Source organism: Rana temporaria, chromosome 4, assembly GCF_905171775.1.
Source record: "Rana temporaria chromosome 4, aRanTem1.1, whole genome shotgun sequence".
NCBI classification, from domain to species: Eukaryota; Metazoa; Chordata; class Amphibia; order Anura; family Ranidae; genus Rana; species Rana temporaria.
Genome location: NC_053492.1, coordinates 223,542,412 through 223,555,732, shown reverse-complemented (window position 1 = coordinate 223,555,732; position 13,321 = coordinate 223,542,412). Strand labels below are relative to the sequence as shown.

General features: G+C 44.1%; 1 protein-coding gene across 1 annotated transcript in view; it reads left to right on the top strand.

The window, feature by feature from the left end:
- Positions 1-3,222: 3,222 nt before the first annotated feature.
- The window catches only part of LMBRD1 (LMBR1 domain containing 1), a 275,940-nt gene continuing 265,841 nt past the window's right edge, over positions 3,223-13,321 (top strand). The window contains exon 1 of the mRNA XM_040349910.1: positions 3,223-3,367. Coding sequence (XP_040205844.1) covers positions 3,308-3,367 — 60 coding nt within the window. The 5' untranslated portion in view covers positions 3,223-3,307. The remainder of the gene's footprint in view (positions 3,368-13,321) is intronic.

Below are 13,321 nucleotides of genomic sequence, written 5' to 3'. Positions count from 1 at the left end.
TGCTCTATCCCTGGTCCCATTTAGCTGATTACTGGGAGAAAGTGAATGTAAACAAAAAGGCCTGGGTAGAGCAGTAATGTGATTATCTAAATATGGCAAAGCTAAATGTTGACCAGGTGGGTGGATCCAGAGTGGGAACCAAGAGACTAGTTCCCCATCAGGTCCTTCATCATGTACCTAGTACGTTATCTGACACTTCTGGGTCTGGGGCACGAACTGCTGCCTGTTGGTTCTACTGTGATCACACAGTGGGATCCCAGGAGCGGGTAACGTAAACTCGATATCCGCCAGCACCTACTGATTGTTCAGTACACAGGCAGAAAGGCAGATCTGCCTATGTAAACAAGGCAGATTGCTGTTCTGTCATTAGGGAAGGCACTGATGTTGCAAAGCAGGATCTACTGTATGTCTTCCCTTATCATACCTCCCAACTTTCTGAGATGGAAATGAGAGACACCTATCGGCAAAAGTATGCAGGCATAGGACACACCCCTTGCCACGCCCCCTTAAAGGAGAATTGTACAAAAACATACGATTGGTTAAACCCACAAGTGCTTTTTTACCACTACTATTCCTTTATATTGGCTCTTGGAATTTAAAAATGCATTCATTTAGAAATCAGGTGAAAGGTTTAGCAATGGAAAACACTTTTTGATAGATAAAAAGTGCATTTTATATACATCTATATAGATCAGACCAAAATGAGGGACAAATGAGGAGAATGAGGGACAGAGGGACATTGCTCCAAATCAGGGACAGTCCCTCAAAATCAGGGACAGTTGGGAGGTATGCCTTATTAAAAGCACCTCCCCCACAGTACACAAGCACTGACTAGGAAAACATATGACCCTTTGATTGCCCCTGATGTTAACCCCTTCACAGACAGTGTCATTAGTACAGTGACAGTGCATATTTTTTTAGCACTAATCACTGTAGTCAAAGCACAATAAAAACCTGGCCAAAATCCTAGGCTCGTGGTTGCGGCCCCATTCACTTTGTTCCACCCGCTGATCGCAACAGGAAGATCATTTTTGCCATGCCTGTAACTGCTTCAATACTGGGCACGTTTACTCCCTGCCCTGACCAATTTTCAGCTTTCAGCACAGTCACACTTTGAATAACAATTGAGCGGTCATGCAACACTGTACCCAAATTAAATTGTTATAATTTTTCTCTCAAATATAGCTTTCTATTGGTGGTATTTAATTACTGCTAGTTTTTTTTTTGGCTACCTAAACGAAAAATATGTTTTTCTTAGTTTCTGTCACAAAATGTTGTAAATAAGCAATTTTTCTCCTTCACTGAATGCGCTGATGAGGTGGCACTAATAGTCATTGATAGGCTATGGGCACTGATATGCATCACAGATGAGCAATGATAGGTGGCATTGATAGGCAGCATTTATGGGCACTGAAAGGCAGCACTGACTGACGTCACTGATGGGTACAGATTGGCATCACTGCTGGGAAGTGTTGGGGCTGCACCGATAATCAGAGCACTGATGATGAGTGCCCTGATTATCTGTACAGGTCTCCCCTGTGATGAGACTCTCCACTTCTCACACTCCGTGTGAGGAGAGCTGATGACTGACATTTCATCCGCTGACAGCCGCTATCCCATAGGGATACATGTATGCAGCAGTGGTCAGTCCATAGAGGGCGCTGGAGCGCCGCCCCCTCTGGCTCTGCACCGCCACTGAAAATAACATACATTCATGCATTGCATGAATGTATGTTATTATTGCCAGCTGCCGCTGGTCTATTCAAGGTGGCCGGACATTGAGCGCCGACCACCTGAATAACGGCAGCTTGGTTGGCTGTGCGGAAGTGCCTATCAGAGCCAGCGGCTCTGATAGGCTTTCCGTGTGCAGCCCTCATCCTCTCGGATGTCTTATCCAGGGAACGTACAGGGTGCGTTCCTTGGATAAGACTGACGTCCGTCTCAGCCAATCAGGTTCGCCGATTCTGGTTATCGGTAACCTGATTGGCATTGCACAGTGGTGATAATTTATGGCACAGTGGCTGCGTTTGATGGCATGGCACAGTGGCTGCGTTTGATGGCATGGCACAGTGACTGCGTTTGATGGCATGGCACAGTGGCTGCGTTTGATGGCATGGCACAGCGGCTGCGTTTGATGGCATTGCACAGTGGTGATAATTGATGGCACAGTGGCTGCGTTTGATGGCATGGCACAGTGACTGCATTTGATGGCATGGCACAGTGGTGACAATTGATGGCATAGTGACTGCATTTGATGGCATGGCACAGTGGTGACAATTGATGGCACAGTGGCTGCGTTTGATGGCATGGCACAGTGGTGACAATTGATGGCACAGTGGCTGCGTTTGATGGCATGGCACAGTGGTGACAATTAATGCCACAGTGGCTGCATTTGATGGGCACAGTGAGGCTGCAATTTTTTTCTTTTTTTTATGTTTGCGCCCCCCCCCCCAAAAAAAAAATTTGAGCACTAGCCGCCACTGCATGTATGTCCCTTTTTCATCCATAAACGGATGGATGAAAAAATGGACATACGGTCTGCATGTGTGAAAGGCTCCGGTTCCCCTCACGACGCAACTTGTTCCCAGATGGGGTGTCTGAGGGTATCAGATGATTTTTCCTAATCTTGAACCTTGAAATAGATTGCAATGTTTACATATGTTTATTATAATTGTTCTTTCAGTTGTACCCATATAATGACCCTACTTCATATGTCCTACTGTATGGTTGATTGTTTAAGCCCCCCCCCCTTCTTTTTTTTCTGTTCTTCCTGAAAACTACAATAAAAACATTGAACGAGAAAGTGGCCTAAAGGAGAATTATACAAACGATTAGCTAAACCCACAAGTGCTTTTATTTATTTTTGCCTATTTTATTCCTTCATATTTTCTTTTGAAATTTACAAATGCAGCAATTTAGAAATTAGATGAAAGTTTTAGCACTGGGAAACACTTTTTGAAAGATAAAAAAAAAATGCATATTGGAAAAAACACTGCACTGATGATGTCACAGCTTAAAATGTGTCCATATAATAAAAACAACTCTCTAACAAAAATGTCTTTTATACGGAGCGAGTTGTACATGCAGCTGTCCCAACACGGAATAGAACTCTTCGCACATGCGCTCACTGCACCAGGGTTATCGCGTTCCCTGGTAACCACGGTGAACAGACGCGGTGTAGACAGGAAGAGGGCGGGGAGAACGTGGATTGGCTGCTGTGGCTTGCCTTTACCCTGACAGATGCGGGCGGGTGGTGTGTGCCTGTCACGGGGTTTGTCAGCTGTCGGGTGAAGCAGGAAGCGGGAAGATGGCGGCGGGGTTCACAGAGCTGCTGATCGGATGGTGTATCTTCGGGGTGATCTTGCTGGTAGGCACAGCGTGCTAGGAGGTGCCAGGGGTCCTGTGCCCGCCCATTGAGGAAGTGCAGGAGGCACAGCGTGGTGTGAATGTGCTGTGTGTTTACAACACACGTGACAGATGAGCTGTGCAGGGTGACTGTGGTGTTTTTGTTGTGTACACGCAGGAACTCAGTGTGTGTGCCTCTCCTATAGACGTGCAACCTTGTGTCTGAAGACCTGTTTCTGCTGCCAGTATTTACTGTCCCTGTGATCATAGGTGACAATGTTAACCACTTCACCTCTGAAAGATTTACCCCCCCTTAATGACCAGGCCATTTTTTTGTGATATGGCACTGCGTTACTTTGACAATTGTGCAAAGTTGTACCCAAGTAAAATGTATGTTCCCCCCCCCCCCCCTTTTTTTTTTCTTTACTAGTAAGGATGAGCGTGTTCGCATAGTGCACACTTCCCGCTAGGGAGTGTGCACGGCGCTGTGCTAATCACAGCCAGGGAGACATTTCCCAATGCTCGGCTGCAGTGATCGGAAAATGTCTCCCTGGCTGTGATTAGCACAGCGCCGTGCACACTTCCTGGCGGGCTCTGCACGTGTACCATGCGAACACGCTGGGGCTCATCCTTATTTACTAGTAATGGTGAGGATCAGCGCGACTGCAAAATTGCACCGAAAAAATTGGACACTTTCTCTTATAAAAGCCATCCAATAAAAAAAAAAAGTAACAATCAAATTTCTTCATAAATTTAGGTTAATATGTATTCTGCTACATATTTTTGGTTAAAAAAAATCCCACTAAGTGTATATTGATTGGTTTGCACAAAAGTTATAGCACCTAAAAACTATGGGATATGTACTGGACATTCGGACATTTTTTTGGGACCAGTGACACTAATACAGTGATTAGTACTAAAAATATGCACTGTCACTGTATAAGCCTGTTTTTTAGGCTCAGTGTTTACAAGTTAAAAATAAGTTTTTGTGCTAGAAAATTGCTTAGAACCCCCAAACATTATACATTTTTTTTCTAACACCCCAGAGAATAAAATGGCGGTCATTGCAATACTTTGTCACGCCGTATTTGCGCAGCGGTCTTCTAAGCACACTTTTTTTTGGAAAAAAAGTCACTTTTTAGAATTAAAAAATAAGACAACAGTAAAGTTAGCCCAGTTTTTCATATATTGTGAAAGATAATGTTACACCGAGTAAAATGATACCCAACATGTCACGCTTCAAAATTGCGTCCGCTCGTGGCATGGCGTCAAACTTTTAACCTTAAAAATCTCCATAGGCGACGTTTAAAAAAATTCTACAGGTTGCATGTTTTGAGTTACAGAGGAGGTCTAGGGCTAGAATTATTGCTCTTGCTCTAACGATCGCAGCAATACCTCACATGTGTGGTTTGAACACAATTTCCATATGCAGGCGCTGCTCACGTATGCGTTCACTTCTGCGTGTGAACTCGTCGGGACAGGGCGCTTAAAAAAAAAATATATATATTTTTTTTTATCGATTTAATACTGTTTAAAAAAAAAAAAAAATATTGGGTCACTTTAATTCCTATTACAAGGAATGTAAACATCCCTTGTAATAGAAAAAAGCATGACAGGTCCTCTTAAATATGAGATCTGGGGTCAAAAAGACCTCAGATCTCATATTTGGACTTAAATGCAATAAAAAATAAATAAAAATAAATTGTCATTTGAAAAAATGACAACTAAAAAATTTCCCTTTTAAGACGTATGGGCGGAAGTGTCGTTGTGACGTCGCTTCCACACCCTACTATGGCATAGAGACGGGTGGGGGCCATCTTGCCCTCACTTGTATCCATACCCAGCCACTGACAGGTCCCGATCGCCTCCGCCGCTACAGATGGCCATGGTAAGCGCGGGGGGGGGGGGGGGGGGGGGGCGGGAGAGGGGTGATCTCTCAGTGAATCTGCCGCAGAGACCACCATTATCGTTTACAGGAACGGCCGCTGAAAAAGATGGATATCTCGGTTGTGACAGCAGCTGCTGCCGTTACTGAGATATCCATCTTCAAGTGCCAACGTATATGTACCTGAGCTGGTCGCTAAGTGGTTAAAGTATAACTAAAGGCAAAATATTTCCTTTAGTTTCGAGTGGAGAGGGATTAGAACACCTGTTATTTTTTTTATTGCTGTTTGTGTGTCCTGATTAGGGAGAGTCACTCTCTCTATTTGTCCTCCTTTATTATCATTGAAAGTAAAAGAAAATCCCACATTTTGGGAAAAGTAATAGAGGAAAAATCTTCAGATGGGGACACTAGTTCTGATGGCCTGGAGGGGGGGGCGGTCCCCAAGGGATTCCCTTAATTTGTAGGTATTTCCTGTTTTTGGCTATAGGACAGGAAGTGAAGGAAAGTCTCCCCATTGGGGCTCTTTCACACGGGCAGACTGTTCAGGTCCGCCTGCCAGTTTTTTTAGGCGGAGATGAACGTGCGCTCCGTGCTCCTCTATGGTGCCATGGATGTCCGCTGACATCTGGCCCACTCCGATCTGCTAAAGTGTGATGGAGGAAAACCCTATTTTCCATCCGTCTGGCGGATTAGATCGGGTGACAACGGACTCTACGGTCCGTTTTATCCGATCCCCCATAGGGGAGAGCGGCGCTCTGACAGGTCGCTCCCTGCACAGTGTGCAGAGACAGATCTGTCATCTGCCGGCTCAGCAGGGATCGACGGAGCGATCCCCGCTGAGCAAAGCGGAGCCTGAAAACGGTCCGCCCCGTGTGAAAGAGCCCATAGTGAAAATAATAAACCATATAGGGGTTATAACACTCCTTTACACTATCCATAATGAGGGGAAAAAAATAAATAAAAAATTCAGGAGCCGCCTACCTCTTTTCTCTCTTCATTGGCTCGCTGTCTTTGACAGCAGTGGGAGCCAATAGCTGTTCTGCTGTCTCAGCCAATGAGGAGAGAGAGTCTCAATCAGCCGAGTCTCTCACACAACATCACTGGATCTGGATGCGGCTCAGGTAAGTATTAGGGTAGCTGAGGGGGGCTGCTGCACACAGGTTTTTTATCTTCATGCATAGAATGCATTATGAGGTAAAACCTTCTGCCTCTACAACCACTTTACATGTGTGCCTAGCTAGTGTTTTGGTGTACTGTGTGAGGCGCTTTTACTAGGACAAGTAATTTTTATTAAGATATTGCAGGTTACAAGTGTAGAAACATCAATTTCAAAAGCATACAGGGTTAACTGAAGCATAACAAACACTGTAGCCAAAATATGAAGATATTGCATTAGGCTGCATTCACATCTGAGCGACAGCCGCGTTCGCGTGTAGCGGCGTATTTTGCCGCGAGTACAAAACTTTCACTTTTTTTTTTTTTTTTTCTCAAAGTCTTCCCATTGCTGTCAATGGGAAAACGCCTATGTCGCCTGAAAAAAAGGGTCCGGGACTTTTTTTCAGGCGACAGGCGTTCGGCGTCTATGAGATGTGAACCATCTCCATAGACAGCAATGGGAATTCTCCCCTCGAGCGACAGAAGCGTCCGGCGTCTGGCGTTTTGTCGCTCAGGTGTGAATGGGGTCTTAGATTCGGTAAGTGCAGAATAGTTTTGTTATATTAGTAATAGATGGAACATGGGCCATAGAGGCTAAGGGACAAAGGGCTGTCTAGTGACGTTCTTCCATTTGTGTTGGGGTATAGGGATCAAGCTTGAGATCCTTTCTTGATTTTACATAAGATGCAGAGATTAGATATTTTCTCTGAGTGAGTGGGGTGCTTCTAGTATCGGTTATCCAGGTTTCCTACTGTTTAGGGAATTTGGTCATAGTGAGATGGGCCCTGACAAACATTTTCTCCAGTTTGAAGTGCTTGAGTAATATTTTTTTTATCAATTGGGTTATATCCGGAGGGATGGCAGATTTCCACTTCCAAGCCATGGAAAGCCGGCCGCTATAAAGACGTGTGACAATTGAATGGAGGTGATGTGGCCAGTCCTCGAGTCCTACTCCCAGCAAGGCAAACTGTGGTGTGAGCTCGCAAGTTATTCCGGTGAATCAGGCAAAGCATGTACATCTTTCCAAAAGCTCGGGATTGCAGGACAGTTCCACCATATGTGTGGGGAAGATCCTAGATTTCCGCACACGCCCTCCAGCAAGTGGAGCGGGAAGAGTTTGCATCATTTTTCTGGAGTGTAGTACCAGAAATGTACCGTCTTTTGGGTTGTTTCCCAATGGGTAAGGCGTTTGGAAAACCGTAGGGTGGCACAGAATGCTTGGTGCCGTATAATAGAGGAGGCTGAGAAGTCGTAAGCGCTTTCCCATTTACACGTCCCTGGGAGTTTTTGCATAGTTGGAGGGGAGTTTGGAATTTTGTATAGATGTGAGATCCCCTTTTTGGAGGGACTAGGTTGTTGATAGAATTGGAGAATCCCTACAACCTGGTTGGATTACGACCAAAGTACATTCCGAACAATGTACTTTTTTTTCGCGGGAAAACGCGGCAAAAACGCACCAGTGTGAAAGGGCTCTAAGAGCTTTTTCACACTGGTGTGTTTTCGTGGTAAAAATAGTGCTATTAAAACGCTCCAAGAACGCCCCTCTCCATTGAAATGAATTAAAAACGCGGTAAAATCACGGTAAAAACTTTGTAAAATAGCAGTGTTTTACTGCTATTTTAACGCTCCACTATAGGCGTTTCCAGTGTGAAAGGGGTCTTAGAGCCCTTTCACACTGGTGCGTTTTTGCGGTAAAAATAGCGCTATTAGAACGCTCATAAAACGCTCCAAAAACGCCCCTCTCCATTGAAATGAATTGAAAATGCTGTAAAAACTAGGGATGCACCGATATATCGGTGGCCGATACATATCGGCCGAAAATAGCAATTTGGGGGACATGCCGAAATACATTTAAAATTGCCGATAATGACCGCCCTCCGTGGGCGGTACCATTGCGTATAGGAGGGGTGGCAGGTTCTTGTAAAAATGTAGCCGCGGCCGCCAGAGCAGTACAGAGCGCGGGCAGCGGCAGTGGCACTGTACATATTGTGTGCCGACTGCCGCGAGCGCTCTTCCTAGCCCAATTTTCAGTTTTTTTTACTCCCCTCTTCACTCCCCCTCCTATGGGGGAGTCTCTTGGTTCAGTCCAGCGGCGTGAGCCGCGCTGACGTCACGCCCGGAGGCGATGGAGAACTCGGAGCGCTGCATGTGGGCAGGGAGGGAGCTGTGCTGCTAAAACAAGTAAGCAGAACAGAACCTGTTAAAAGTTAACAAACAAAATGGCTGGATTGGGGGGGAGTGGTTAACTTAATACTGACCAGCACTTTCTTAATGAAAAAATGGCAGATAAAAAAAAAAAATGTTATCTGCCATTTTTTCACAGTGGCTCAGTGAGGCTGCAATTGATGTTTTTTTGGTAGTCAGAGAAGGCAAGCATGGCTCAATAACACAAAAACGTTTTTTTAAAAAAAAAACGTTTTTGTGTTATTGAGCCATGCTTGCCTTCTCTGACTACCAAAAAAAACATCAATTGCAGCCTCACTGTGCCATCACATGCAGCCACTGTGCCCATCAAACGCAGCCACTGTGCCCATCAAACGCAGCCACTGTGCCAACACGTCCCCACTGTGCCCATCAAACACAGCCACTGCCCATCACACGTCACCACTGTGCCAACTCACGTCACCACTATGCCCATCCAACGCAGCCACTGTGCCCATCCAACGCAGCCACTGTGCCAACACACGTTGCCACTGTGCCCATCACACGCAGCCACTGTGACCATCATGTAATACATACAATTATTGAAAAAAAAATTTAAATAGGGGGAAAACAAAGAAAAGTAATTTTCGGTTTCGGACTGAATTTTTTTTTTTATTTCGGTTTCGTTTCGGTTCTGAAATTTCCATTTCGGTGCATCCCTAGTAAAAACGCTGTAAAATCGCTGTTTTACGAGCCCTTTCATACTGTTGCATTTTTGCGGTAAAAATAGCGCTATTAAAACGCTCATAAAACGCCCCTCTCCATTGAAATGAATTGGAAACGCGGTAAAAAAACGCTGTAAAATCGCAGTAAAAACGTTGTAAAATAGTGTTTTACCGCTATTTTAACGCTCCACTATAGGCGTTTCCAGTGTGAAAGGGCTCTTAGAGCCCTTTCACACTGGTGCGTTTTCGCGGTAAAAATAGCCCCTATCCATTGAAATGAGTGATGAGTAGGGTGCTGGTCCTCGGACCCGCTCTGAAAGTCTTGGGAGTTGGTGGACCCGGCCTTCTGGCTAAGTTTGCCGGCTCTCATGGGGTCTCCCTTCGGGGGAGCCTCACCGAGGAGGGTTCTGTTTTGGCAGTCCCTCTGAGGATGTTGGGTCCTTGTGGCTTGGGCTGTATGGACCACAGTTTACTCTTTTCCCTGCCAGGAGCTTAACGCCCCGGGGGATCAGAGCTGGGTCCTCTTCGGAGGACCACTTGACGATGCACCCGTCACAGTTTTTTGTTGCACCTCTTTATGTGTGTGCACATTTTTCCTGCACCGGGTGGAGTTTTTGGGTTGTGTTTTGCACGCCACAGGCTTTTCAACAGGAAAAAAATCTGTGTATTATGGATCGCTTGTGATTTGTCCGGCTGACCTAAGGCAGGTGTCCCAGAGCTCACACATCCCAAGTAGCGCCTTTGTAGAAGCTGTGTCTGTGCAGCCAGTGCTTCCCTTCAATGGGATGGCATTGGGATGCTCAGAATACCGCTTCTCGGCCTTTTGGCTAAAATCAAGTGTGATGTCATAGCATTTTTTTTTCATGCTATGAATGTCTTATACATGGAAAAGCTTTAACCACTTAAGCCCCGGACCAATATGCAGCTTGATGCCCAGAGGTGTTTTTACAATTTGGCACTTCGCTGCTTTAACTGGTAATTGCGCAATCATGCAATGTTGTACTGAAATGAAATTTGCGTCCTTTTCTTCCCACAAATAGAGCTTTCTTTCGATGGTATTTGATTGCCTCTGCAATTTTTGTTTTTTGCGATTATAAATGGGAAAAGACCGAAAATTTAAAAAAAAAAAGATATTTTCTACTTTTTGTTATAAGAAAAATCGAATAAACTAAATTTTAGTCAAACATTTAGGCCAAAATGTATTCAGCCACATGTCTTTAGTAAAAAAAATCGCAATAAGCGTATATTTATTGGTTTTCGCAAAAATTATAGCGTCTACAAACTAGGGTACATTTTCTGGAATTAACACAACTTTTATTTTATGACTGCCTATCTCATTTCTTGAGGTGCTAAAATGGCAAGGCAGTACAACCCCCCCAAATGACCCAATTTTGCAAAGGAGACACCCCAAGGAAACTGCTGAGAGGCATGTTGAGTGCATTGAATATTTTTTTTTAGTCCCAAGTGATTGAATAATGACAAAAAAAAAAAAAAAAAAATTACAAAAAGTTGTCACTAAATGATATATTGCTCACACATGCCATGGTTATATGTGGAATTGCACCCCAAAATACATTCTGCTGCTTCTCCTGAGTACGGGGATACCACATGTGTGGGACTTTTCGGGAGCCTAGCCGCGTACGGGACCCCGAAAACCAAGCACCGCCTTCAGCATTTCTAAGGGCACAAATTTTTGATTTCACTCCTCACTACCTATCACAGTTTCGAAGGCCATAAAATGGCACAAAACCCCCCTAAATGACCCCATTTTGGAAAGTAGACACCCCAAGCTATTTGCTGAGAGGCATAGTGAGAATTTTACAGCTCTCATTTTGTTTTTAAAAATGAAGAAAGAAAATATAAATGTATTTTTTCTTTTTCTTTTTTACATTTTCAAAACTTTGTGACAAAAAGCGAGATCTGCAAAATACTCACCATACCTCTCAGCAAATAGCTTGGGGTGTCTACTTTCCAAAATGGGGTAATTTGGGGGGGTTTTGTGCCATCTGGGCATTCCATAGCCTCCGAAACTGTGATAGGTAGTGAGGAGTGAAATCAAAAATGTACACCCTTAGAAAGCCTGAAGGCGGTGATTGGTTTTTGGGGTCCCGTACGCGGCTAGGCTCCCAAAAAAAAAAATATATATATATATATTTTTCCCACAACTTGTGTCAAAATATGAAATATTCCATGGACTCGACATGCCTCTCGGCAAATAGCTCGGGGTGTCTACTTTCCCAAATGGGGTCATTTGGGGGGGTTTTGATTTGTCCTGGCATTTTATGCACAACATTTAGAAGCTTATGTCACACATCACCCACTGACTCTTCTAACCACTTGAAGAAAAAGCCCTTTCTGACGCTGTTTACATAAAAACATATATTTTTTTTTGCAAGAAAGTTAAGTTGAACCCCCAAACATTATATATTATTTTTTAAAGCAAAGGCCCTACAGAATAAAATGGTGGGTGTTGCATTTTTTTTTCCACACAGTATTTGCGCAGCGATTTTTCAAACAATTTTTTTGGGGGAAAAATACACTTTTTTTATTTTAAAGCACTAAAACTCACTATATTGCCCAAATTAATGATGAATTAAAAAAGATGATCTTAGGCCGAGTACATGGATACCAAACACAACATTCTTTAAAATTGCCCACAAACGCGCAGTGGCAACAAACTACATACATTTTTAGAGGTTAACCGCAGGCTACTTAAGGCTGTGGTAGTGATGACACCCTGCTACACACACTGTTGCCTATGTGCTGCAGGCTTACAAGTTAAAGCCATCAGCCCCTGACATCAGGCTGGAACAGAGACATTTTACGGCAACTCTCAAAGAGAAAAGCTGAAAGGGAGCCTGAGTTTCCAAGTCCTATGTAATCGCTGGCTTTGTATTCCTCCCTGACCAGGGCCCTGGTTCTACTTCTACAATGGTCACTAGGGATAAGCATGGCTTTGGACTGAATGTGGAAGCAAGCTGTCACTCCTAATAAATTATCAGTCAGGCTAGTGCGGCTAGGCCACTACCTACCTAATATGGCAAATGGCCACTTGACAAGGTCATTGACCCAGTATGACCATGTTACTGTATAAGGACAAGGATGTCACAAAAATTCCCACAGCTTTGTTACATGTGGCTATGTGATGGGGAATACCGTCGCCATGGCTGATTTAGCAGAATGTTTGCTTGGTCTCTGTGTAGGTCCAAATATATTCACAGAGGACAAAATAAACTTTTAATTGGTGCTGGTCCCTTGTGTACACTGCTAGGATTACATGTTTCAGAGTAATCAATGAGCCATTGGAATACATTCAGTCAACAAGTAAGTATGCCCCATAGGGAAATTTTTACTTTTTCAACAGGCAATCGTTGGAACTTGATTCAAACAGTGCCTACAGATAAAGGGGATAGACTTGAACATGTAACACCCAAAACTGACATGTTGTATAAATTATCATGGTCCTAAACCAGTGGTCTCCAAACTTTCTAAACAAAGGACTCATATACGGTCTTCCAGACTTTAGAGGGGCTGGACTGTGGCCATTGGGAGTAGAAATATGTCCTGACATCAGTGGGAGTAAAAAAAAGAAATATTTGATTTTAGGGGGAAGGAATAGTGCCCCATAGTTGGTGCCAGTGGAAGGAATAGTGCCCCATAGTTGGTGCCAGTGGAAGGAATAGGGTCTTGTATCAGTGGAAGGAAAAGTACCCCAAGGGCTGGACAAAGGCAAGCAAGCAAAGGGCTGCAGTTTGGAGACCACAGATCTAAATGAACAAAACCATGCAGATGTGTTATTTAGAAAAAGTACACCCCTACATTTAGAACCACTTCTTATCCATTAAATTTGAATACGTGTCACTGATTGATTAAATCACTTTTAATCCCTTGTCTACCAACGTATGTTTATAAACGGTGTGGTATACAAGGGGTTAAAGAAAGCCACCTGATCACTTTTATGGTGCTGTGAAGATATGCTCCCAGGGGCGTACCTAGAGCATTTGGCACCCGGGGCAGATCCTATATCTGGCACCCCCACCTTTAAATGTAAAAACACTCCACAGTGCCC